Genomic DNA, 27,909 nt, shown 5'->3' on the forward strand with positions numbered 1-27,909 from the left:
TCGAGTCAGCATATGATTATCGTGTTTATATTGTTTCACGTTCATGTTGAGAAAAACAATAATATCCACATGCTCGAGTGAGAAAACGCGCTGCGCTGACACACAGGCATTGCAGAGACACGCGCGTGTGTGTGTGCAAAGTGAAGTAACAGCACTTTGCGTTTTCTGTTCTTAAACCTGTCTCCCTCAACGAAACTTAAATGAAGCATATGTCAAAATCATTTTGCTAGCAGAAGATATCGGGGTACAGCTGCCAGTCGTTAATGCAGTGATGGACAGCTGCTTCCTCAGTCGACTGCTGTTTCTTTGGATTTCATGTGATTTCTCATTGTGGTGGTGATATTATGATAATAATAATAATTAATAATTGATTAAACGTAATTCCATTTTGTAATAGGCTATCATTTTCATCTAAGTAATTCCAAACTTCGCGAGGCAGACAACGACATTATGTGATCAAAAACACAATCCACTTGTTAAATGCTCCACCCAGTGCATTTAATTATAACTGCGAAAAAAAATTGAAGAAAAAAATTATTAGTAGCTATTAGTATTTTACTTTTTTAATAATAATTACAGAGCGAAAATTCGAATATTCGTGCACATCCCTAATAGAGATAGATCCCAAACTTGAAATGAAATGTTTGCACTTTCTGTCTTTTATTGTACTTTATATGTGTTTTTCATGCCAACAATGTTAATAAAATGATCAAATGCATTCAGTGGCACTCATAATTTATCTTATTTTCACCGGAAAAAATTTGGCTAGTGGAAATTCTAAATGGCTGGTAACTTTAGAAAGTTACCAGCCACATTGGCTGGTGATCAAAAAAGTTAATTTAGAACCCTGGATGTATCTATGTAGGCTATGCTGTATATTATAAGCAAAAAAAGGTTAAAATACAAACATTGCTAACTACTTTAATCAGTTGATTTTAGGTTTAAAATTTAAAGCAGAAATTAAAACAAAAGCACAAAATGTTAACTTGTACAAGGTATGAAGAACGGACATTCACTTGTCAAAATATAATACATAAACATGCCAGAAGCATTAAACAGTACACGCATCTGTCAAAGCATGACAGGGCAAGCGCTTATGCTTTTGTTTGAAGTGCATATAAATATATAGCATACCTTTCCCGGAACAGCTCACTCTGTGTCCTCCGCTATTTTCCATATGCATTTTGTCCATAGAAATTGGTTCTTCACTAATGTAAAGCAACGTGACTGGCTGATGGTTTCCCGGGCACAGAGTGCAGACACTATTAATCGATAATCAAATTTGTTGTCGATCACTTTCATTATCGATAATAATTGATTTTATCGATTTGTTGCAGCCCTAATTCCAAATATATAATCTTGTGACAAATTAGCCCATTTTCTCCAATTCTATAAAAACCTTAATCTTATACAGCCTACTCTTAAATTTGACAGCCTCCAAACAACTACAAGTTGCTTAGTTTAACAGCATATGCTAAGGTTACATACTTGTCTCCTTTGCGTCGCTGCTCCAGTGATATGGTAAAGATGGCATGTGAGCGAGATGAGGCTGCATTCATGGCTGTTGAGCCCACTGTTCGTGCAGAGTTTCCCAACTCAAGACAGCTCACCATCTCATGAGCGGTGAACACATCCTTTTCTGTCAGTCCAACAATCTACACCAAGAAAACAAAAACAGACACCGGTGGTCATACAGGGCACATGAGAATTAAGGATGTATTCAGAGACGATAGCCTTGTGGGTAGCGCTCCAACGCACTGTGCATTTGTGCCTGGGAGGTAAGCCCAGATTTGTGGTCCACTTTTCACTCCCCCACAATTAGGGTTTTGAAATTAACACCCGCCAACCTGCCAAATGTGAGTAAAACTCCACTGTGAGGGGTAACATATCAACACACTACCCAATTAAGTGGGTTATGATTAAAATATTATGCTCCATCACTTTGCATGGTATCACTATCAGAGCCTTTCCCCTAATAGGAGCCTCAAACATTAGCAAAACAACGCGTAAAGATGGTGGCAGACAGAGAAATGACGCGTCTTTCAAATCCCAACACATTGTCTTCTATAACCGTACGCACACCAGCGGTGCCCAACTACGACTCCAGCTGTTCAAAGTCATGCCGCACCACAGCGTCGCTCACAGTTTTCCATTCAAATACAACGATTTAGGACAAATATATGTACTACATACTGACTTCATCCTAAGAGATTATGTCTTCTGCATTTCAGTAACAGGTTAGTTTTTGTGGCTTGAATAAATATGCTTCATATAGAGAAATATGGATAGCACTTTCTCTTTTCCAAATACCTCACAAACTCATTCTTGAAGTGAACATTTGCCTGTATTGTAATTAGGGATGTCAATTGACACAAATTCCCATGATCGAAGGTCGTTTAAATTAAAAATCAATCAATCGTTACTATACATCTACTGCAGTGACATGAGCTGAAAATACGCGTTAAAGTCAGGCAACACAAACCTTTCATGACTTGAAACTATCACACGTTAGCACATGCAGAAATTAGGAAATATATTTTTCTATTGGGCTGCTTGGTCAAATCCAGACCTACAGCTTCATAGCCCTGACTCACGCACTGGCCGATCTACTACCAGTAGCCAAGTTTCCATCCACTTGTCAATCGAATTATCGAATTATAGTTCGGTAAAAAAAAACTCATGCGAATAAAGCTGGTGAAAGTGCGTTTCCATCCAACGGCTTTAAAGCGAATAAAAACCTGTGCGTAATGACGTCACATGCTGTTTTGCGATCAAATTGGTATATCGAATTGATTTGAGACATTTTAAGGTGTTTCCATTCATTTTCACACTGAATCGCACAACATTCAAACAAACATTTGCGAACAAAGTTTTGCTAGACAAAATGGATCGCGCCATCTACCAACAAATGATTAATATTGCACAAGTTGTAGCCTAATAGTGCTTATGTGCCAGCTGATAGCGACATATGTAAGGGATAATGTATATGTGAGGTGGTTAGCCTAACCGCCTCGCTATACATTATCCCGCTTATTACATGGCTACCTACCAAATAAATCAGTAATGTGACACAAAATATTGATTTAAAAAGGAGTTTATTGATTTAAAAACGATTGTATTGCTTCCGCTAAAGAAAATAGTCCGTTCCGTCTCTGAACTGCGCCCATGGCAATGCTCTGTTTTTCATGGCAACGGTGTGTTAGCAGCGGTCTGTTATCAAGAAATAACAGACCGCATTCTACATTAGAATTTAACCAAGCCATGTAATAACAAGCTATAAGAAAACAACGGCGCTATCAACACATTGTTATGATGATGATGCAGATGCACGTAAATGTCCGACGACAACGGAGGCGCCTGTGGTGTGGGAACGACAGCGCTCCAAACAGTTCTGGGAGATCACGGTTCAGAGACACTTCACTTGGTTAAATTCACGGAAACCCTTTGGTTGAAGCAATTTGTTGCTTTGTCCATTTACATCTGTCTTTGTTGACACCCACCATGTGTGCGCAAACAGAGCGGAAATACTGGGCGGAAATGAACTAAAAATTCTATGTTTTGTGGTGTGTTGCAACCATAAAAGGACCTAAAACTTAAATCGTAATTCATTATGTATTCGGCAAATAACGTTTCCATCAACGTTTATCGCATAAGCCGTATATCGATCAAGATCAAATCCGATGAGACCAAACGTATTTCATTTGCGTCGATAATCATGAAATTCAATCGAATTTTACTGTTTCCATAAGGCATTTTTCATTCGATATCACTTAATTCGGATAAAAAGGTGTGGATGGAAACATAGCTAGTGATGACAAAACTGAATTTAGTTTTTCAGAAAGACAACGTCAATCTTTCCAGCATCCGACCAATAGTGCAAGCATCTGTCGCGGCATTTACACAGTTACGAGATGTACCAGGTCCGGAAGAGGAGACATTCCAGGCGGGCTATAAAGACGGCACATACAAGGATGTCAAAGTGACCAATTCAAGCGACCGCTCCATTCAAGCTTTCAAAAAAATCCAGGGAACGCTATGTTCAACATCTGATAGATGCCTTGCAAGATCGGTTCCCCGAGGATTGCATGGATCTACTTCACTGCCTCGATGCCCTTCTGAACCCCTCTAGATATCCGCAGACACATAGTGGTAAGAAGGAGCTGTTGATATTATAAATATTATTTCACATTTTTTTTCAGCATAATGTAGTCAGAGTTACCGAAAAATAATAATAATACAACAAATAAGGAGATTGTTTTATTTATTTTAATCAGGTTTGTTAAAAGTGTGCTTGAATGAGGTTAGTTCGTTTGCGCAACCATGTATTTGCTATAACAATGAAAATATTTGAAAACCGGTTTAAATTAAGTAGTGATGCAATCCTTTAAATCTTAACTTTTGAGTGTAGCGGAATTAAATGGATGTAAAATTATTATTATGTCACACTCACATGTGACATTGTATTTAATGTGACATTTTTTTAATATTTTATAACAAATATAATATAAAATATATTTGATAGTTATGTATACATTATGTTAGGGCTGGGCGATAAAACGATAACGATAATTATCGCGATATAATTTTTCTCGATAAAACGATATCAAGAGGTTGATAAATGTTCGATAATGTGTATGCGCCAAAAGCGGAACGAAAATCATTTGAACCGCGCGCCTCACGGACCGTTTATACGCTCGGCTCAAAGTCCAAATGCCAGCGCGAGCTCACTAGAGCAGACGCGTTTAGGTTTACTCTGATCGTCTCGCTCACGAGATCCAGTGAGAAGCGCTTAAGTTCAGCGAAGAACACAAATGTCCAGTTTAAATCAGTTTAAGGCAGATGAAACAGCGCTGACAAACAGTAGAAACACTGTACGCAACGATACAGTCAGAATCTGAATTGAAACTGAATCCATTTAGCCTACCATGGATTTACTGTAACGTTAGCCTAGTAATATTAACTGCACCATGAAATGTGGGATATACATATTGAATTGTATAATATTATTAATGTAGACAATGTATTAAATGACTAATGGAATATAATTACAGTATTTAATAATGTATTTAACTGTTAGGCTACTGTTTTTCATACAAATACCATAGAAACCATAAAGTTACATTTTGCCATGATAGTGAGGTGCTAAGTTATAGGCTGTACCTGGCTTTATCTGTGGTTATCATGATCTAAATGCATGATACTGGATGGCCAATGGTTAATTTTAATAAAACTCAAACAGTCAGAATATTACATTTTACCAAATAAAAATGTAGTCCTTAAATTAAAAAAAAACAAAAAACAAACAGATGTTACTGTTTTTGTTAATGAACATAAATTTTACATAGTAGCATTAGCTTGAGTTAGGATGCAGATTTATTGTCAACTCACTGTCAAATATGCATTTCGAGACAAAACATGTAATTTGAATATTGCAGCCTGCACTGCAAACTGTGCTGAAGAAATATTTTTCTTTTCAAATATTTATTTTGTTAAGGAAAAATGACAAATGTTTGAATGTTCTACCTCAGATTTTTAAAACCACAACACTCTGGTTTATACAACTTTCACTTAGGAGCAAAAATCTGCCTTTAAACTTGAAAGAAATAAAGATTTGACATTTATCGTGATAATTATCGATATCGACTGATATAAAAAAAAATATCGTGATAATTTTTTTTGGCCATATCGCCCAGCCCTACATTATGTATACATTATTATATTTTAAATGGTGTAAAAACTTGTTATTGGCCTCAAAATAAAGCACTTTCCCTCTGTACATAACTGTGGGGACGAGCACTTCTGTGGTGGAATTCTATAGAATTAATAAAAATCAAATATTGCCACATTGATGGCTCAGGCTCAAGGTGGTGTAATTTTTCAAATAACATTGTTTTATTTTAAAAATGTAAAAAATTGTAACCCTAAAGTGTATAAGTGTAATATTTTTGTAAAGGCAAGGGACAGAAAAATGAACATTTCCATAGAATGACCCATACAGGCCTATTTATAATAAGTGCAGCATTCTTTTGTAGGCCTATAATTCTATCGTTCTCACCAATTATATTATAGCTCTTCAAGAATATGCAGAACCAGCGATCAGAAGGATTATTTGCCATTTTACAAGCATTGAGTCTGCGGACACTGCTCCTCTTATCGATGCCGTAAGCCTGCGACGTTATGCCCTCGCTGTCATGACAGCGCTCCGTGGCTATGGAGGATTGCATTTCTCCACAGCCTGCGAAGTCCTCATATGTGATTTCAACGAAATGTATCCAGAGTGGACCAAGCTCGCCAAGATAGCCTGTGTAATCCCTGTCTCGAGTGTTCCTGCAGAGAGGGGGTTCTCGCTCCAGAATCGGATCAAGACGAAGCAGCGAAGTCGCCTTGCGGAGAACAAGGTTACGCGGCTTATGCGCATTGCAAGTTGTGGAGACACTGGGAAGTTTTGATTATGTCGGCAGCTGCACAATTCAGCACTGCAAAACAGCGTAAAAAGTAGCCTAAAATGACGCGAGACAATGTTATAGGCCTAGTCATTTGTTTGTTCCAGTTCATTTGACAAGGAGACATTTTAGGGTGGCCAATTTAAATGTTACCAGCTGAATGAGACATACTGAGAGTGTATAATTAAGTTCGCCTGAGTAAAAACAATAGGCTACTATTCAAGTATTTTATGTGGGGAAGGGGGATTGGTTTGTTAAACTATGAATGTGAAACCATAGTAAAAACAATTGCCGTTGATTGAAGCCAATCGGACGTTCATGTTTTTTTCCGTCTATTTGAAAGTTAGGCTAATAAACATGTTGCATTCTATACGGCCTGATTATGTCATTTTTTAAGTTACATAGCCTGCCTCCAGTTTTCCTCAACTTGACTAATTAAGAGGCGATATTTGACCGGCATATCATCAAAATGTCCGTAAAACCATTTTTTTTCTAGCGGAAACTCTGCTCATATTACAAAAATACTTTGTGGTTCAGCATGGTTTTAGATTGTAAAACTCACTTTGATGCCGTCTTTAGGATCCTCTCTGATACTGATGACGGGTTTGTCCTTTGACGTGCACAGCAGGTCCAGTATCTCTTCATTGTAAATCTATTTTATAAAAAAAACAAAAAAAAAAACACCCTTGAGTTACACAAAATAAGTACTGACTTAATTCATAAATTAAATCCATAAAGGAGGACAACATGCAATTGCAAGCTATACCTCAAGGTAAGACACAGTAAGTAGAAATTCACAGTCTGCACATTTAGACTTTTCCTGATAGATTCTTCGTATCACTCGCGGGATGACTCCAACCGTAGGCTCATTCTCTTGTTCAGATGTGTACGTGCCGCCCATAGAGAACGTCTTCCCTGACCCTGTCTGTCCATAGGCCAGAACGGTGGCATGATAACCTGTGATTGCAAACAATGAACATTAATTTACATTGAAGTTCTTTGATGTTAACCATGCCTTGGGTCTTAGCATCAGATGGCATAAACTTGAACCTCACAACACGTTTGCGGAGTCTGATGAAGAATTTTTTTTTAAACCTTATTAGCTGAGGTAAATGCAACTTTCAATCCCCCCAATCAACCCCCCTGGTTCTTGGAGATCTACCTACCTGCAGAGTTCCATCCAACCCTTATCCAACACACCTGTCTGTTATCATCAAGTGCTCTTGAATATCTTAATTAGCTGGTTCAGCTGTGCTTGATCAGGGTTGGAGCTGAACATTGCATGAAGGTAGATCTCCAGGAACAGAACTGGGCACCCTGATTTAAAGGGGTAGTTCTGCAAAGAGAACTTTATTATTATTTTTTTGAAGAATACTGAAAACCAAACAGTTTTGGCTACAGACTACATTGTATGGACAAAAAAGAAATTAATAAAAAAAAATATTATGTTCCACAGAAGAAAGAATATCACAGGTTTGAAACAGCATTGTTGTTATTCAGAAGCCCAGTCGTGCCCAACTCTTTGCGAGTCTTGCGACCCAATGAAGTAAAGCATGCCAGGCCTCCCACTATCTCCTTGAGTCTGCCCAATTTAATGTTCATTGCATCAATGTCACTATCTACCCATCTCATCCTCTGCCTTCCCCCTCTCCCTTTGCCTTCAATTAATCCCAGCATCAGAGTCTTTTCTAAGGGGACCTCTCTTCTCATTAGTATTAGAAGTATTTGAGCTTTAACAGTCAGGGTTGATTTTCTTTAGGCCTGACTTATTTGATCTCCTTGCAGTCCAAGGGACTCTTAAAGGAGAACTCCGGTCAATTTTAACATTGAGCTCATTTTTTTGTACATTTGGAGTGCTGTCAGTATAGACAAAAACGACAAAAATCGGTGTTGCCTACACCGTGTTATCCTCTATTAAAATTCGCACCCTGTTGACCTCAATGGGGCAGGTTCTAAACCTGCTTTTAGCCTCTTAACAACCTTAATGTGTCATTACAAGTGCACAGCCATGTGAGTGGTGTTATTAAGAGTGACCATGGTCAATCTGACTGCAGTAAATGTGAAAGATATGAATAGTCGATTGTCGAGTTCGCGCGACAATCGAACTTCGAACGAAAACAGGAAGTAAATACGGGTATGTGAGCTGGCTGAATAAACATCATTTTTATTCATATCTTTCACATTTACTGCAGTCAGATTGACCATGGTCACTCTTAATAACACCACTCACATGGCTGTGCACTTGTAATGACACATTAAGGTTGTTAAGAGGCTAAAAGCAGGTTTAGAACTTGCCCCATTGAAGTCAACAGGGTGCGAACTTTAATAGAGGATAACACGGTGTAGGCAACACCGATTTTTGTCGTTTTTGTCTATACTGACAGCACTCCAAATGTACAAAAAAATGAGCTCAATGTTAAAATTGACCGGAGTTCTCCTTTAAGAGTAGTCTTAAAGGAGAAACTCCTTATCCCTCCCAGTTTTTGAGGGAGGGATAAGTTTTTAGACGGACTTTTCACTAGCCGCGTTTCCACTGCCGGGCCAGGGCCGAGCCGTGCTAAAGCGTGCCAGGGCCAGTCGCGTTTCCACTGTCACTTCCGGGGCTTGATCAGGGCTTACTCGGGGCCAACGGCCAGGATTTCTGGCCCGTCGAATACCTTGGGCCAAAACGGCGGGCCAGCTCTGGCTAGAGGCGTGGTCAAGGTAAAAGGCAGAGTTTATCAGTGTTATGGAACGTTATAATCTGAAGCAAGATGCACATTTCACTTTTTTATATCGCGCAAAATAATCGCTGCTCGAAATGGTGAATCGCCTGTGCTGGTCTGTCGAAGATACCAAAGCTCTTCTGAGCATTTGGGCAGAAGAAAGGGTACAACGTCAATTTGACGGCGTGTGAAGAAACGAGGACGTTATAAAATATATCGATGCTGAAATTTCTAAGCTAAGCATTCAGCAAGCAACGCTTCAAGTTCAGGAAAAAATAACAAAAAGTTGCGGGCCCAGTATTGTACAAGGCGATTAAAACGCACAATGAACAAAGCGGAGCTCAGAGAAGGGATTTTCCATGGATCGACTTGATGGACGGTGTGCGTCTCTCTGTTAGTGGCGACTCGCGAGACAATCGGGACACTATTGCAGCCACGGTCGGTGAGTTAATATACATGCTATCTTCCTAACTTAAAAAAAAAATTAATCCATAATACCCGCTGAAATGGGTTGGGTTGCATGACGTTTGATCCAGAAAGGCGTGTTAGGGGCGGGGTTTAGGGCAGTGCTGCGGGACTACTGGCCCGGCAGTGGAAACGCAAGCCCGGTGCTTGAGGCCCGAAGCCACTGGCTCGGCTCGGCTCGCTGTTAGCCCTGGCCCGGCCCTAGCCCGGCAGTGGAAACGCGGCTAATGGCACCATTTATTTTCAAGTATTACAGCTGTATCTTAAAGGTGTTCTAAGCGATGTCACGCGTTTTTTAGGCCAAAACATTTTTTGTCACATACAGCAAACATCTCCTCACCATCCGCTGGCTCCCTGTCCCCTGAACACACTGTAAAAAAACGCGGTCTCTGCAGACACCCCAGGCTCCACAAACAGCAACAAAAACAAACTGCGGCGACCCGCTCCCCGAAACATAAACTGTTCCAGCCAATGACCGACAAGAAGGGTTTGGGGATGTGGTTTGGGGGGTTAGTGTGCGGATGAGGAGGAGGGAGGGTCTAGCTAGCCTCCGTTTTGTTTGACAATAGTTCGAACGTCAACAAGAAGTGATGTCACCCAGGATCGCTTAGAGAACCTTTAATGCCATCTTTTTATAAATGAAAGCCAGTATCACTTATATTATAGCTACTGATGTCTCGATGAAAATGATTTTCATTTATAATAAATGTCATTTACCTGTACCATACAGAAATTGAATAAGGTTATAAAACAGTCCGCACTGCATAAATTATAAATGAAATATAGATTAATCCTTATCAAAGCTACAAGCGTTCTTTAGTCAAGAGCAGTTAGTAATTTTCTCTGTTCCCTTTGTTCTTTAGGTTAACTTTACTGACATACAGAATTGATGGCTCCTGTCAGTTTAAGATCTGTCGCTGCTGACAGGATCTCACGCATCTCATTCTCTCACTACTATTTACTTCCATTTAAGATTTTATTTAACTCATTTAAGACTCATTTTATTGTTCGTTCAAGCGCGAAAGAGAACTCGACACTGGCGCGCGTCTTCCTGTGCGTCGTGTGTGTGCGCACTGACAGCGCGTTCTCTTTTGTCTTGTCGCGCATGAGTGGTTTAAAGCATTTGCATGAATAAGAGCATGATCATAACCCTAGCTAAAGGATGACAGAAAGAACGGATGCTGCGTTAATTGCGTTAAATATTTTAACACGTTAAAGCTGGACAAAAATGAATCGCATGCGAAAATAATAATTTTTTCCTCACGGCCGCACGCCAGAGATCCGGCACGGTGCCGGAATACTTTAAAGGTGCCCTAGAATGTTTTGTTTTTTTTATTTGATAATGTTTCCTGGGTTGCCCTTATAATGTTAGTATGTTTTTTAGATCAAAAATAGTCATAATTTAGAAATAAAAGGCATTTTTCCTAGCCTGATTTTAGCCTCTGATTTGAACACTCTGTTTGAAGGGGTGTGTCTGCTGTGTGTAACCGGCCTCTGCTGTGATTGGCTGATTGGCATATGAAATAGCTATGCATTACATGTGAAACTCTCACGAATAATTTTACTACAGCTATTATACGTTTTTACTATTATAGCTATCGAGATTAACGAATCGTGAGATGTTTTTAAAGTATTAGATCTATTCCCATCACATACAATGTTGCCGTGATGACTGAGCATTGAGCAAGCAGATGACAGTCTGTTGATCGCGAGAATGAAGATCTTATCACTGCAACACAGTTTCTGCACTCTCTCTAATGCTTTCACCAATGCAAACACGATCATGTAAATACAGTAAGAGCTTCGTTGTGCAGTGTAACGTGCGTCATTGAATTCATAACGAGTTGTCCAGATAAACTCGCGCTGTGGAAAGATTGTTCTTTGATCGCTTTCTGTATATAATTTATTCACAATTTAAATAAGTTTTTTTTCATCCTACTAAAAGAAACGAGGTGAAGTTGATATGTTAGTCACTGGCTTGACTTACTGATGCATAAACAGTATTGAACGATTTTGAGAGAAAGATTACCTGTCTGAACTTGAACAATTACACATCAGAAAGTGTTGCTTGGTAGCTCGATCCGAGGCCAGCTCTGTATTGGCCCAAGTTGAGGAAACAGTCGTCAGTGAAATGTTTGGAAATTTCCAGAGAAAATAAAATTAAGCCATTGTTTCTTCAGAGGCTCGGATGGAACTAAAAAAATACTTTTGTGTTCATGTGTACATCCAAACACTGAGCAACTGCTATGCTTCGGCTGCGCAGTTCCGCCTGGCATTGAACATGGGCTGGCATATGCAAATTCTTGGAGTCGTACATATTAATGATCCCGACTGTTGCGTCACAGTCGGTGTTATGTGGAGATTCGCCTATTTTTCAGGTGTGTTTTTCAAAAACGAGATTTAAGAAAGAAGGAGAAAACAATGGTGTTTGAGACTCACTGTATGTCATGTCCATGTACTGAACTCTTATTTAACTATGCCAAAATAAATTCAATTTCACATTCTAGGGCACCTTTAAGCCCTGTTGAGATCTCTAGTCTTTCCCATTCTATTGTTTTCCTCTATTTCTAGGCTGTAGATCCTTTTCCTATTTAGCACCAAAACTTTGGAACAGTCTTCCTAACATTGTCCGGGAAGCAGACACACTCTGTCAGTTCAAATCTAGACTAAAAACACATCTCTTTGGCCTAGCATACATAACACATTATAAACTTCTATAATTCAATGTTAGGCTGCATAGTTTAGATCAGCCTGAACCGGGAACACTCCCCATAAATCCTGATGTACTCGTTACATCTAGAGATGTTCCGATACCCTTTTTCCCTTCCCGATACCGATACCTGGACTCAGGGTATCGGCCGATACCGAGTACCGGTCCGATACCTGGGTCTGTACAGTATCTATACAGCTGCAATTCATACTAGCACTGTATGAATTGATAGAATTATTTTATGGTGTGCTTCAGACTTATCCCTTAATTAAACATGAACAAATACATAGAGTGAACTAGAGTATTTTTATTATCTGACATACATTTCACAGCCATATATTATTTATCTTTCTTAAGTGAAAAAGAACTTAAAAAGGGGCGGCAGTGGCTCAGTGGTTCATGTGGGTTGTCTACAAACCGGAAGGTTGGTGGTTCAATCCTCGGTTCCACCTGACCAAGTGTCGAGGTGTCCATGAGCAAGACACCTAACCCCAGCTGCTCCCGACGACCTGGATGGCGCCTTGCATGGCTGCCGTCGCCCGTCGGTGTATGAATGAGTGAGTGAATGGGTGAATGTGAGGCAAATTGTAAAGCGCTTTGGTGGCCATTGGGTCTGTGAAAGCGCTATATAAATGCAGTCCATTTACCATTTACCATTTAAAATGCAGCCACACATCTAACACTGTAAACTGAAAAAAGGTATTTTAGATTTACAATATATAACTGTATAAAAAAGTGCAACAAATAAATCTAGGAATCTAAAAAAATTATATATGAATAATATAAGAAAATTATCTCTTTATAATTTAAGGTCCATAAACAGTTTTGTTAAATAAACGGCATTTCAGTTTTGACATCGGCTGGTCATCCAGAATAATAAACTTAATAACTTACATGTTGTGTCGGTTATATTTATGATCGCTCGTTGGCTGTCTTTTGAAAACATTTCTCTTCGTTTGAATGAAGCTTTCAGAGATTGTTGATTCTGGTGCGGCTCATCCTTCTCTGCCCTTGCCTTTGTTTAATCGTGTTCTGCGGGGTTACTCGGTGTTACTTGAAGTTGCTAATACTTGTTCCACCCCTCGAAATTGCAGTATGGCATATGAGACATGTCGCCGTTTTACTAGCTGGTTGTCCAGTCTGAAATACTGCTAAACAGCGGACATACTGCAGGGCGCGCGCGCGCTTTCTTCTTCGCTGCTCTAAACAGTGGTTGCTTGTGTGGCAACAGCACGACTTCCTGTGCTGCCACAAGCAACCACTGTTTAGAGCAGCGAAGAAGAATTGAGCTCCGATTTGCAGCGTTACGCAAAGCCAGCGTGCATAACTAGTTATTGTTTAAGAAAATGGTATCGGATCGGTACGCGGATAGAAGTACTCGCCGATACCGATGCCAGAATTTTTATTGGTATCGGCGGCATTTCCGATACTAGTATCGGAATCGGAACAACTCTAGTTACATCATAAGAAGGATGGCTTCTACGCTAATATTACTCTCTCTGTTTATCCCGAGGTTTACCGCAGTCCGCCGGATCCAGGCCGTATCCAGATCTGATGAAGGACCTGCGCCTGGACACGACGACAACGCAGTCCTGAAGAGTCACTAGTCTCTCCCCTGGGAAGGCCTCCTTCCCTTTACCTCTGTACAGATAAAACGTTGTCAAAATAGTTCCGGTTCACATGGCTACTCGGAAGAGATAAATAATTCTGTATTATACATTTTTAAGGCCAGACAAGTAATTTGTTGAGGTCAATTTGTAAAGAAAGACTACAAGCCTGCGCACATATATTCAAACGCGTATACCTATAGACTAAACACGTAATACGCATGTCCACGCCGCCAGCGTTTTCACAGGTTTGCGTTTTTAAAGCTTGCACAGAGATTTAAAAAAAAAAAAAAACCTATATTTTCTTCAACGCTTGCACCTTGGAACCCATTTCAAGGCTTGCGTTCTCGAGCCACCAGGCACTGTTGTTGTGCGGACGAGCGTGCCGGAACGTGTTAAGGGTTTTCTGTTAGAACGGTGTTATGTAAGCGGGCCCTAAGTTAATAACTAATGATCTTTGCAACAGAAGTGAATCGATCAAAACTAACTTTAGCTGGACAATATTTAGCAAAACTGCAATGGAAACAGTTTTTCGCATTTACAGGTCACCTGGTGTACGTAAAAGTTGATCTCTTTAAAGAAGGCGCTGTATGTTTGGACAGAAGACGAGACAGTTCTTTAAATTAATAAAAGACAAAAGTATCACAGGAATACTAGATTCTAAGCAACAAAGAAATGCCACAATTTATCAAGACCTTAAAGCAGATCGGAGGGAGAAACACCTCATATGTGCCGCTCCTTTCTTTAAAGGTGACCTAGAATGATTTTTTTTATTATTTTATAATGTTTCCTGGGTTACCCTTATAATGTTAGTATGTTTAAAAAAAAAAAAAAATCATAATTTAGAAATAAATGGCATTTTTCCTAGCCTGCTTTTAGCCTCTGATTTGAACACTCTGTTTGAAGGGGCGTGTCTGCTGTGGGATTCAGTGTAACCGCGGCCACTGCTGTGATTGGCTGACATGCTTGCATATGAAATAGCTACGCATTACATGTGAAACTCTCTCCCGAATACTTTTACTACTGCTATTATACGTTTTTACTATAACAGCTATCGAGATTAACGAATCGTGAGATGTTTTTAAAGTATTTAGATCTATTCCCATCACATAAAATGTTGCCGTGATGAGCATTGAGCAGATGACAGTGTGTTGATCGCGAGAATGAAGATCTTATCATTGCAAAGCAGTTTCTGCACTCTCTAATGCTTTCCCCAATGCAAACACGATGATGTAAATACAGTAAGAGCTTTGTTGTGCAGTAACGTGCGTCATTGATTTCATAACGAGTTTGGCAAGTGTCCAGATAAACTCGCGCTGTGTGGAAAGATTGTTCTTTGATCGCTTTCTGTATATAATTTGTTCACAATTTAAATACGATTATTTTCATCCTACTAAAAGAAACGATGTGAAGCTGATATTTTAGTCACTGGCTTGACTTACTGATGCATAAACAGTATTGAACGATTTTGAGAGAAAGATTACCTGTCTGAACTTGAACAATTACACATCAGAAAGTGTTGCTTGGTAGCTCGATCCGAGGCCAGCTCTGTATTGGCCCAAATTGAGGAAACAGTCGGTGAAATGTTTGGAAATTTCCAGAGAAAATAAAATTAACCCATTGTTTCTTCAGAGGCTCAGATGAAGGAACTAAAAAATACTTTTGTGTTCATGTGTACATCCACACTGAGCAACTGCCATGCTTCGGCTGCGCAGTTCCGCCTGGCATTGAGGGCTGGCATTATGCAAATATTTGGAGGCGTACATATTAATGATCCCGACTATTGCGTCACAGTCGGTATTGTGTGGAGAACCGACCGTTTTTCATAAACGTGAATTAAATGAGAACGCGAAAACAGTCCAGTTTGAGATTCACTCTATGTCATGTCCATGCACTGAACTCTTGTTATTTGACTATACCAAGGTAAATTCACTTTTGAATTATAGGTCACCTTTAATAAAGACTTTCTTTATTAAAGGAATAGTTCACTGCAAAATGAAAATTCTGTCATCATTCACTCACCCTCAAGTTGCTTCAAACCTTTATAAATTTCTTTCTTCTGCTGAACACAAAAGAAGATAAACATCTTAAATCCCAGATAAATATTCTTCAAAAAAATTGAAGAATGTCGGTAACTAAACAGTTGATAGGCCCCATTGACTTACATAGTATTTTTTTCCTACTATGGAAGTCAATGGGGTGCATCAACTGTCTGATTACCGATATTCCTAATTTCTTCCTTTGTGTTCAGCAGAAGAAAGAAATTCATACAGGTTTGAAACAACTTGAGGGTGAGTAGATAATATAATAGTATAATTTTCATTTTGAAGAGAACTATTCCATTAATGCTTGGATAACACGCCTACGTGTCCTACGCTTAAAAATAATGGCTAGTGCGGTGGCTGGGATATACATAAACCTACTAACATCCATTGCCATGATTTTTGGAATGACTTTTTAAATGTAAAAATTACGTTTTAGTCGCATAACATCGGTTAATAGTATCCACTATCCTCTCCCTATGGAGGATCCCTTTCCCACTCTACAGATAAAGCGTTGGGAATTCCGGCTCGCGTACCCCGAAGTGATAAAATAAAACAAAATTCTGTATCAAAATTTATAGGCAAGAAAAGTAGTTTGTTTAGGCTGGGTTGTATGAATTACAAACCTGCGCACATATTTTAAAAAGCACATAACTATAGAATTCTGAATGAGCATGTGAACGCCGTCAGCGTTAATCACAGGTTCGCGTTTAAAGTCTGATCATTTCGACGGAGGTGAATCAATCAAAGTTAACTTTAGCTGGAAGTAACATTATTCAAGAACCGCTATAACGCCAAAACAATCTGTTACCTTAAATTATATGTTTATCTCTGTAAAGCTGCTTTGAAACAATCCATTGTTAAAAGCGCTATATAAATGAAGATGACTTAATGGAAACACTGTCATTTCGCAATCGTTTATCAACATTTATAAAATATTGCAAAAGTTTTGCACAAATCTGTAATGAAAATTCGGCTAGTTATCTTCGTTAAAAATAGTGAGGCTAAATGAATATTACCAGATGCCGCTCTTTCTCCCATTGTGATCTTTGATCTTGAAATTAGCTGAAACCGAAAGTTTAAGTGACGCACGTTCATTGCTGTTTACTGTGATATGAGAATTGTGTCTTTTTTTTTTTAAATCAACACATTAAAGGGTTGTAAGACTGAAAAACTGGTTATAGGGAACGACCACTTCTTGAGAAGACAAAGAACCCACTGCATAGTAGCATTTGGGCTCACTCTTGCGAAGGCCCCATCCGAGACTAGAGGTCTCACCTCTGAATCATCCTAATCTACATTTCTTCCCCTCATCCCCCACTCCTTCCCCTTCATGCAGATCACCTGAAACTCACATAAGAATATATGTATGGTTTGATGTGAATGATTATCAATGATTAATGCGTTTAGTATCATTTTAACCCTCTGGGGTCCAAGGTGTTTTTGGGGTCCTTGAGATGTTTTGACATACTCTGACATTTGTGCTTTTTTCAGTTGCTTATAAACATTACTGGCAAAGGTGTAATTACACTCTATTTAGCACAAACAGGGCTATCATAATGTGTTATCAACATGTATGTACATTTTTGTATTTTTGAGAGAATATTGTTTATGCGTGGTTGTTGAAAAAACTAAAACTTAAAGTTTCTGAAATAAGGCCACAAAACACATACTAAATATGTGTCCACAAGACTTTTGACTAATGGATGTTGTCGCCTAGAGTTTTTTCTTCAAAATGATCTGAAAATCATCCTGCCTTATCATTCACATAAAACAATAGATTGGTTTAAATTTACAAATGACACTTTTTGTTTGGAAAGGCAATATGCGCAGGGGTGTGACCTGCATACTGCATACTAGCAGGGCTGCATACTAATGACCCTTTCATTCAGGTGTGTCACTGAGCCACAAGAATGACAAATATATATATATATATATATATATATATATATATAGACCTATATAATACAAAATTGGTTCACAGTTCCAATTATTTATTTATTTTTCAAATTGTGCTTGCAAATTGTATAATATCAAATGTAAACATTTCTAGTAATTGTGCAGTTAATTATCATACTGTTTTTACAAAAAGTTTGGGAATATATCCCAAATGTGTCACTAATAAAACACAGTACAAATAATTTAAAGAGGAGGCTTATATTGAGCTTTTAAGATTTACCTAAGATTTATTTATATGTAGCCTACATATATTTTTGCTATTTTAATAAAAAGGTTACAATTACAACAACAATTACAATTTTAACTATATTTCAAATGTAATCTTTCTTTGTATATACTAAAGTATACATTTTATCATACATATTTCACAGTTTCGGATTAATTAGTTTGAATATAGCCTACAATCGAACAAACACTATAATAACATCTTAGCAAACAAGCTTATTTGATGTGGCAGTATTTTACAGTAAAAACGACATCTTGTCTTTCATATGTAACATCGTTTTTATGATTAGGACATATAAATGTTAATTTGCAGTTTAATACGTTGCTTATACAAAAATATTTTATTTCAACATATTTCAGTCGATTTTTACTCATCTCAGTATTGGAATATAGTTAGGTAAAAGCTGTTCATTCATTCACACACAAAAACGCGATTCAAACAGTCTTTTTGTTTACAGACACTATTCCATATCGCGATTAGAACAAAGCACTTGAAAATAAAGAATGTAGGCCTACCTATTCCTCAGCTGGATCCGTTGCTCCTCGAAATGAAACTATTTGTACTTCTGAGGTAATTTTTTCCAGGATTATTATTAAGATAGTACTATTATTCCTCACAGCGTCGTAAATCTGAGTCTCTTTCGGTGGGTTATCCAGCTGATGTGTGGGCGTGGATCGCCTGAGAGCATTTGTGTTTGAATAGAGCGCGCGCTCCGTGGGCGTGGTCAAATTAACTTTGATGAGCTGAGACGAGAACGACTATCATCTCTCTCTTTTCGTACAGATTACATAAAATGAGAAAATTTGTTTTTTATATAAATTACTTCATTTAAAAGAAGATAATTCAGGCTTAATGCCTGTGTGCCTGTATACCTGTTTGACTGAGTATTTGCAGAGTTACAGTTCATTTTTCGGACGCGTTTCAGAATGGACTTCACTGACAGAGAGAACGCAGAACGCGCATCATGTTTATTTTTCTTTATTAGGCGAAAAGCACAACACTTTGTTTTTATTATGAGGTTCCACAAAAAAAATACAAACTTAACAGGATCGAATGATGTACAACACTTATATGTAAGATCAAAATCAACAGAGTAATTTGAGTCTCTTTTGCACTGATAAGGAAAAAAGTGAGCTGGTATCGCCGGTGAGACCGCCGACCCCAGAGGGTTAAAGGTCTCAGGGTGGCTGGTTCAGATGTCTCATTCCAAAAGAGTAAAACAAAAGGTAATAAGGTTTTTTAGAAGTTTAGAGATGACACACAAAGGAAGGTGGACTCTAGGCAAATGGCCTTTCTCCCCTACCCCCAAAATAAGGTGTAACCTGAATGCAAATTACCATTGTAAAGAAGTTCTGGCTATTTAATGGAATGCAGCAAGGGATCGTGGCCTTTTCTGTATTTCAGAGAGCCCATGAGGTTGTTGGTCGGATAGACTTTCAGCTCATGTATTTCTTAATATGTTGGGTTTGCATCTATTCTCTGTATTCCAGAGTATTTGATGTTTTGTATTGATGATCTTTGAACTGATTATGAAATTGGCATAATACTTTTACCTGACATAATAAATTGTTGTATTTGATTATTCTAACAGACTTTGACTTCATTTCCATTGGAGTTAAAAGGAATAGTCAAACATTAACGTATATTTAATGATGCACAGATATCATTGAAAAACTTTTTCATTTTATGGAGTCAGATGAAACGAGTTAATACATAAAATAAAATGTATTGCATTTAATTAAAAAATCCCTTTGCCATGATGGGAAGAGACGGAACACTGCGTGAGACCTTCACAGCTAATTTGAATGCTGCCATTGGATCAAATTAGACGGACTTACAGGGTCATGAAACAATAAGCCAAATTTTCTGAGATTTTGAGTTATGAGTGTTGAACATCATAGAAGTCTATCTTACCATCCGTTAGTTTTGATTGTTGGAGAAAACGGGTTTAAATTCGTCTTTGTGTCAACGTCACAGGATGTGACGTTTTCTTGTACTATAGTCTCATAATTTTTCATGAGACTGCGTGTCCTTATCCAAATCGAAGACACCTAAACTCAAACTCCCCGAGTGGTCTGGGGTGTTCACTGATATGCTCACACAAAATTGCTGCAAAAGATGCTTTCCAACAGGTTTTATCGTAGTTTTTGTCCAACTCCACTGACTTAACTTGGGAAAAAACTACGATAAAACTCTTTAAAACTACGATAAAAGTTGAACGTCTTTGTAAACTAAAGTTTAATGCGTTTTATGAAGGATTGTTCCAGTGCACCTATGCAACCATTGTGGAGGTGGGGGGATACTACCACAGAAACCGAAAATTCTCGGGCCAGCAGCATGCGTCCAAATTTCAATCTTAACCGTTCTATTTCATCAGAAACGATCTTAAAACAGGGCTTTAAGTATAAAATACCGAACTTGTCCTTTAAGAAACCTTTATAATGATCATGATTCATGTTAGTTGAACTTAACCTATAACCACAATGGGCACCATGTTAGTACGCACAGTAGTTCAGGGAATTGTATCTGTCAGGCTACAACACGTCAATTCATCCACTTCTCCCGAAATACATTAAAGAAAGTGGCTGGTGAAGTAACAGAGTAAATTTTATAGTTACCTGTACAATGTGTATATAAATATGTCCTCAATTTATAATTGAAAGGATTGTTATTGCTGCTTCCTTAGACATTAGTGTGTACTATTTTTTACAAACTATAAATGTTGTTTTGCTAGTACTTATGTGTATTTAAATGTCTGAAATCTAAAATAAAGCTTGTGTGGTTGAAAACACTAAATAGTTGTGATGACAGCACTGACTGTCTCTGCAGCGCCAGCCAACGCAGATTTGAATTTAGAAGTTGATGATCACATGATCTGAACATTAAGCACACCAGTGTTGACAATCGTACGCGTCAAAGGGTTAACTAGCAATCACATGCGGTGATAGGGCTGTGATGGTATGGGATTTTTTCTTACCGCAGTGAAGAAGCAAAAAATCTCGCGGTTTGGCGGTTAACAGAAAAAAAAAGTGCGGTTATGTCCTCACACTGCGGTAGGCATCTCATTAACGCGATATTGCGGTGATGCGGTTATCGTCACACCCCTATGCGGTGATGATGTTTCTTACCTCCGTTTCGGAGAACTAGAGGGCAGATATTTTAACCGACAACTGAGGCATTTAAAGGTGCAGTGTGTGATTTTTAGCGACATCTAGTGGTTCGGTTGCGAGTTTACACTAAGGGCTGAGCCCACCGCTCACCCCTCCCTTTCGAAGAAGCTACGGTGGCTAAAACGGGACAACCATCGTCGTCTGAGACAGCAGAGAATAGCCAGCGTAAACCAAGTTTCTGTACCACAGTCCATTATAAACCACATCATGGATAAAGTTTCAGGTGAGGATCAAGGGTCTTAATACATAATATAATAATAGTAATCAGCTGATTGTCTCACGAACGTAACCAGCACATTCTCCCCACATAGCAAACCCATAATACAAACAGGGTAGTAAAAGTTTAGCTGGCTAATATGAGCTGTTACTGTGGCTGAGCTGGTTAAAGCGTTAAGCCTTGTTTAAACTCGATGCGTCCGCATGAGCCCAAAGGTGCGTGCGGCAAAAATGACGTGATTGTAACAGCGCACGCGCCTCCGCATCCCCTAAACACCACTTACTACACTGCCCTACAAAGCAAAAAGGCAGTAACTACGCAGAGTGCAGAACAGAGAAAAATGACTTTAAAGTTATCCTGTCATCCAGCCTAAGTAGTTGTAGGTAGATTATTGGACATGTGGCTGTTTTGTTACTTTATATTAGCTTATTCTTTGTACATATCAATCCTCATATTTAATTTGATATTTTACCCCTATTTTACAGTTACTGTATTCTTGCTTTGTATTACTTACCAAAAACGTGGCACCATACCAAGGGAAAAGGCAGTAACTACAGATTCTCCAAAAACTATTTTGCCACAACTTGGGCTCTGGGTCTGATACACTGTGTTTGAAATAAATGAAACCATTTGGACAACATTTTCAAAAATTTTGTGTTGCGAAACTAGTGTTTCGGAGCGGGCGTGTTACAGATATGTGGTGTAAATTTTTAGTAATCAAAAATCATGTCTAATTAATTGAAATCATGAAACTTTTATTATAAACTATTATTAAACTTATACAATATTTTAAAAACAAACATTTTTTGGTCAAACAACATGCTGCACAATGAGCTTTACTGTTAAAATTAAAACATTGAAGAACAATTAAGTTTTAATCTTAATTTATTTGTATTAGTGTTAGTATTATTATTACATTGAGACGTTTCTAAATTCTACTGTACAGCAGTAATATATTTCTGTCAAGTTAAACCGAACTTTTATTTTGACGGGTTGCCGTGAAGACCGTGTCCTCATATAGGCAAAAAAAACAGCTCGAGCGTCACACACGTGCTTCAGCGCGCGCGCGTGTGTGTGTGTTAGTTTGGTAGGGGAACAATTAGGGGAAACACTGCATCTCAAACTAAATTTGTGTGAAGTTAGAAGCGTGAAATCGCAAATGTTAAAACCGTCCCGTGAGGATGCCGCGAAATCAGCTGTGTGTTCACCATGGCAACAGTAACTACACTGCGCAGCAACACGGTTATTTTTTGTTAGGTAAAACATAACAAGAATACAGTAATGGATGTTACTGTACTCTTGCTTTGTTTCACAAGGGCTTTTTGCAGTTACTGTACAAACGACTACCATTTTTCTCCAAAACGACACACATTTGAGATAAGATGTTTTGTCACATAACAAAGGATGCCTTGAAAGTCATGAAAATGATAATAACTCATTTTTGACCAAAAATGCAGTTACTGCCTTTTTGCTTTGTAGGGCAGTACACACAATAGGCTTTTTTTCTCTGATTTTGGAATCTCGATCGACTTAAAATGCTTCCAAGATCGACGGGTTGGTGATTCCTGTAACTGTTTTACGGTCAATGACAAGAGTAGCCTACTAATCAGCTCTCACGAACTTAAACAGCACATTTATCCCCACATAGCAAAGACATAACACAGCGAGGGAGAAGAATTAAGTTACATGAAACAATCCAACAAAAAACAATTCTTCTAGCTTTCTGCGGCTTCTCTTTCAAGGTAGTGACGAAACGCGCTCTGTAACACTGTTTGTTCGCTTTCGGCTACGGTAGAAACATGACGTCACAATATGGCGACCTTCATAGAAGGGGATTCCCGCGCCTATGTAGATATAAATGCCTCATTCTAAGGTAATAAAAACATTACGGTTTATTAAGTAAGTTCTTTATACACCACTGAACACATAGTTATGGATGTCATATTGCATTTCTGTTAATAGATACTCAATGTTACACACTGCACCTTTAAGTGGATATAATTTGAATGGATACAATTTGAAAAATGACACTGTTTCTTATCGAAAGTAACAAAACACGGAGCTTATTGCGATTATTGGTGGTTAATGGCGGTTAGGCTACAACGCTGTATTCGTCTTGTACACATAAGACAGACAAAAATTTGCGGGACGAATAGGTGTACAGTTACACCCCTAATTAGGCTACTATTTAATCAAATGCCAAAGAGGAAAAATTTGTTTTGTGACAATGTAAAGTGAGGTCAACCTCAACAATGGCCCTAGTCCATTGGGGCAGCAGAGGGCGGGGCGCGTTCGGTACGCCATGAGAGGTTTTTCGGTTCGGTTTGAATATAGTACTGAGTGTGCAAGCTATTGTGTCTCACAACTCTGTATTTTCAAAAAAGGAGATCATAAGTATTTCTGTGCTGGTGTCACCATTAAATTTGGTCGCACCAGCATGGTGCCAAGCCACTTCGGGCTGAAAAAAATCAGAGACCCGCAAAATCCTAGTGGGACTGTTTTACAAACCTTTAAAAAGCCCCGACAATAAAGGAGACACAGCGGAGTTGAAAACTTCTTCCTGTTCTGTTGTGGGGTCAAACACATAATCATAGGTGAAAGCCTTGTCATTGCCAACAATGACCTGAAATGGGAAGAAAAAAAAAAGATTTCATGAATCTTTAAGTACTGACATGACCTTTTGATGCAAAAGAGTGAATGAAATAGGCAAGATCTCATGATACACACCTGAGGTTCACCAGGTACAAAATTAAGACAGCATTGACATCCCTCATTTATCTCTTTGGGAACTAAAGGCCGGCATCTCAGCGCAACCCTCACAGGAATGGCTCTCTCATCCTCCTTGGTCATGCTGGAAGAGCAAATACAGCTGAATCACAAATGACAACCCAACTCACATATTGTCTTGCAAAGCCAGTGTGCACAGAGCAAGACCAGATACATAGTTATTGCCATTGTTTTAATACGGTGTCTATGTCTAAGAATAATATGTCTGATCAACCAAAGACACCAAGGAAAGTGATTCAACCGGAAGACAATACAATGCTGAATAAAGTCGTAGTTTTTGTTATTTTTGGACCAAAATGTATTTTCGATGCTTCAAAACATTCTAACTAACCCACTGATGTCACATGGACTACTTTGATGATGTCTTTATTTCCTTTCTGGACAAGGACAGTATATCGTACATACATTTTCAATGGAGGGACAGAAAGCTCTCGGACTAAATCTAAACTATCTTAAACTGTGTTCCGAAGATAAACGGAGGTCTTACGGGCTTGGAAGAACATGAGGGTGAGTCATTAATGACATAATTTTCATTTTTGGGTGAACTAACCCTTTAAAGTTGTCAAATTCACAGTGCATTATGTGAAACATTTAGATTGAACAACTTAAGACAAAACAGCTGACGCTTGTCACAGCTCTCCTTTGTCAGAAAAGCTCTGTAAGGCACACTGAAAAAAAAACAGGAATTTAGTGGATAACCAAGTCCCCCAAAAATGCACCCTGCATTTTACCTTTTTCATTTGCATCATGAAACTACAATTCTTAGCCTGCATATTAACTAAACACTACGGTAGCCTTGTGGGTTGGAGGTGCTTAAATCCTAATGTGTTCCATGAATGGCTCCTACTACTTTTTGCAAGAACATTAATAAAACCAAAGATTAAAGTTTGCATTAGAAGTTAAAGTCAACAAAAAGCCACTTTTGTGAAAGTAGTGCAGCTGACAGTTAATTGCGGTCAACAGCAACATGCAATGTAAAGTTAGTTTTATAGTTAGTTACTTTTTCATCCAGTCTAAGTTTGTATGCAACTGACTAAAATAAGGTTTCTGCAGGTTTTATAATAGTAGATTTAAGACTTTTTAAAGACCTTTTCAAGACCAAGTAACCAGAAAAAAAGGACTAAAGAGAAGGGAACACACATGTCAATATGTTCTCTGTCTAGGAGATGAACACAATGAGTTGCATTAGCAACACTTCAAAGTTTCAAAATACAACCTCCTACCGATCTCCATTATTTTTATTTATTCATAAATTATTATTATTTTAATTTTACAAAACAAAAAGCTTAAGATTTGAATACCTCTGCTCTCAACTATGAATATATAACTAACTGGTATATGGATATAGCTTTTACTTTACTTTTTTTCTCTCTCTCAGTGCAATTGTCTAAAGATTCTTAAATCTAGATACATTGAGAAGCAAAATGATATCTTGTTTTCTGTGAAATTGATAGAAATTAAGTTTACGCTTAAAACAAAAATCTGCAAATGGGCTCAGAAAAAAGGGGAAACCAGTTTTCATACCTAATTGATAGATATTGGTTTTAATTTTAAGTGTAAACTTAATTTTATTCAATTTCTCAGAAAACAAGACTACATATCTTTATTTTGCATCTAAAGTAAATGCATCTTGATATCAGCAGGCTATGTTTATAGATACTTATTAGAATTCGTAAACAATGCAAAATACTGAATAAGATATTAATTTTTGCAACATTTAAATGTCATCACTTTACAAAAGTAAGACTTTCTGCTCTGATTTGGACGGGTGAATTAAGACTTTAAGACATTTTAAAGACAAGCAGAATTCCTACTTAAACTCAAAAGCAGTCTTCAAGAAAAAAAAAAACATTAATGACTAACTTGTTAGATTAACGTTATGGTTTATCCAACAGGCCTAAGTCCTGAACTAGCCTACACTTAAAGCCATTAACGATACCATGTATCTTTATACACACTTTCTACATATAAAAACACATTTGCGTTAAACAACACACGAACAAAATAAGGGGCTGATACAACAAACCGGGATGTTTAAAACGCATGTCATTAACTTACCTTCCGCCCTGTAACGTAACGTTAGTCTGTTGTTATCGGGCACGAAGAGTAAAGCGTAGCAGCTAGTAGTAAACGTTCCTTTTTACACAAACTCGACAACAGTTTCAAATAAGACAAGAAAAATGGTTATCTTAATCGCTCTCACGGGATACCGTTATCCTTTGTAAAGACAGACGTCCTTAACAGTTTCTGCCATTCAAATTCGAGCACAGCGTTAGCATCTCTGAAGAAAGACCCTGCCCGCCACTTTCAAATAACCTGCTCCGCCTCTGCCGTGACCTGCTCTATTCAGTTCCGCCCATAGACTGTCGTAAAACCTCTATCCCGTTTCTCCATAGGGAAATTGATTTTGAACGATAACTTATAAACCTTTAAAAGACAGACCTACTAAAACCGTCAGCCCGCATTATTTCAGATTATTTTTAAAACTGTCGTGTTTAATTAACAGCGGAATTCCTGGTGAAAACTACATTACCCATGACGCTGTACTGAAAATTACACCAATCAGAGAGTCGAAAAAGCAACACGCGCCAAAATAACTTTTTAACTCCGCCCACTCACATGAAGCACTGCGAAATTTATGCCGCGTTCCAGGCAACCTGTAACCCGTGTTTTTTCAACTCGTAACTGGGAGTACATCGATCTAGTACGAGTTTACGGGTGGGAAGTCACGGGTTTGACTGCCGTTCCAGTGCACTTTCACGGGTATAAGGTTGGAAAAACACGGGTTACAGGTTGCCTGGAACGCGGCATTAGATCTTTCTCGTGTGGTGTATTTCTCAGAAGGATCAATACTTTTCGTGGGATTGCATCCAACAGCAAAATCCTTAGGTCTAACTGGTATTTTAAATGTATTAAAAAAATTCCATCATTGTTTAAAAGCTGACTAACTAATATATATATATATATATACATATATACGTGTATATATATATATATATAAATATATATATATATATATATATATATATATATTTATATATATATTTATATATATATATGTATATATATGTATATATATATATATATTTATATATATATTTATATATATATATGTATATATATGTATATATATATATATATTAGTTAGTCAGCTTTTAAACAATGATGGAATTTTTTTAATACATTTAAAATACCAGTTAGACCTAAGGATTTTGCTGTTGGATGCAATCCCACGAAAAGTATTTCTTTATGCAATTCCACGCAAAGTATATATATATACTTTGCTATATATATATATATATATATATATATAAATAAAAAGATATTTATTTTTATATAGGATATTGTGTATAGGATATCCTTGTTGTTACAAATATAATATTTCCAGATATTTAATATTTTAAAAAATATGCGTATAGGTGAGTATCCATGCCATAAAAGCTTGTTAATGAAATGTTGCAAGTTTAACCAGTATTGAACCGGTATTCAATTGAATAATTACACTTCAATAAAAATGAGAGGTCACCCTTGAATACATAGTTGGGTAAGGAATTTCAAATACTGTCTTTATTCTTTAA

General features: G+C 37.9%; 1 protein-coding gene across 1 annotated transcript in view; it reads right to left on the reverse strand.

Moving 5' to 3' along the window:
* Window positions 1–26,653, reverse strand: part of kif4 (kinesin family member 4) — a 162,589-nt gene extending 135,936 nt beyond the window's left edge. The window contains exons 1-6 of the mRNA XM_056239100.1: window positions 26,390–26,653; window positions 24,272–24,395; window positions 24,053–24,167; window positions 7,210–7,400; window positions 7,006–7,095; window positions 1,489–1,655 (exon numbers count right to left, since the gene is read on the reverse strand). Coding sequence (XP_056095075.1) covers window positions 1,489–1,655; window positions 7,006–7,095; window positions 7,210–7,400; window positions 24,053–24,167; window positions 24,272–24,394 — 686 coding nt within the window. The 5' untranslated portion in view covers window position 24,395; window positions 26,390–26,653. The remainder of the gene's footprint in view (window positions 1–1,488; window positions 1,656–7,005; window positions 7,096–7,209; window positions 7,401–24,052; window positions 24,168–24,271; window positions 24,396–26,389) is intronic.
* Between the last annotated feature and the right edge of the window lie 1,256 nt (window positions 26,654–27,909).

This window comes from Rhinichthys klamathensis, unplaced genomic scaffold (assembly GCF_029890125.1).
Source record: "Rhinichthys klamathensis goyatoka isolate OS25496 unplaced genomic scaffold, OSU_Roscu_1.1 h1tg000554l_1, whole genome shotgun sequence".
NCBI classification, from domain to species: domain Eukaryota; kingdom Metazoa; phylum Chordata; class Actinopteri; order Cypriniformes; family Leuciscidae; genus Rhinichthys; species Rhinichthys klamathensis.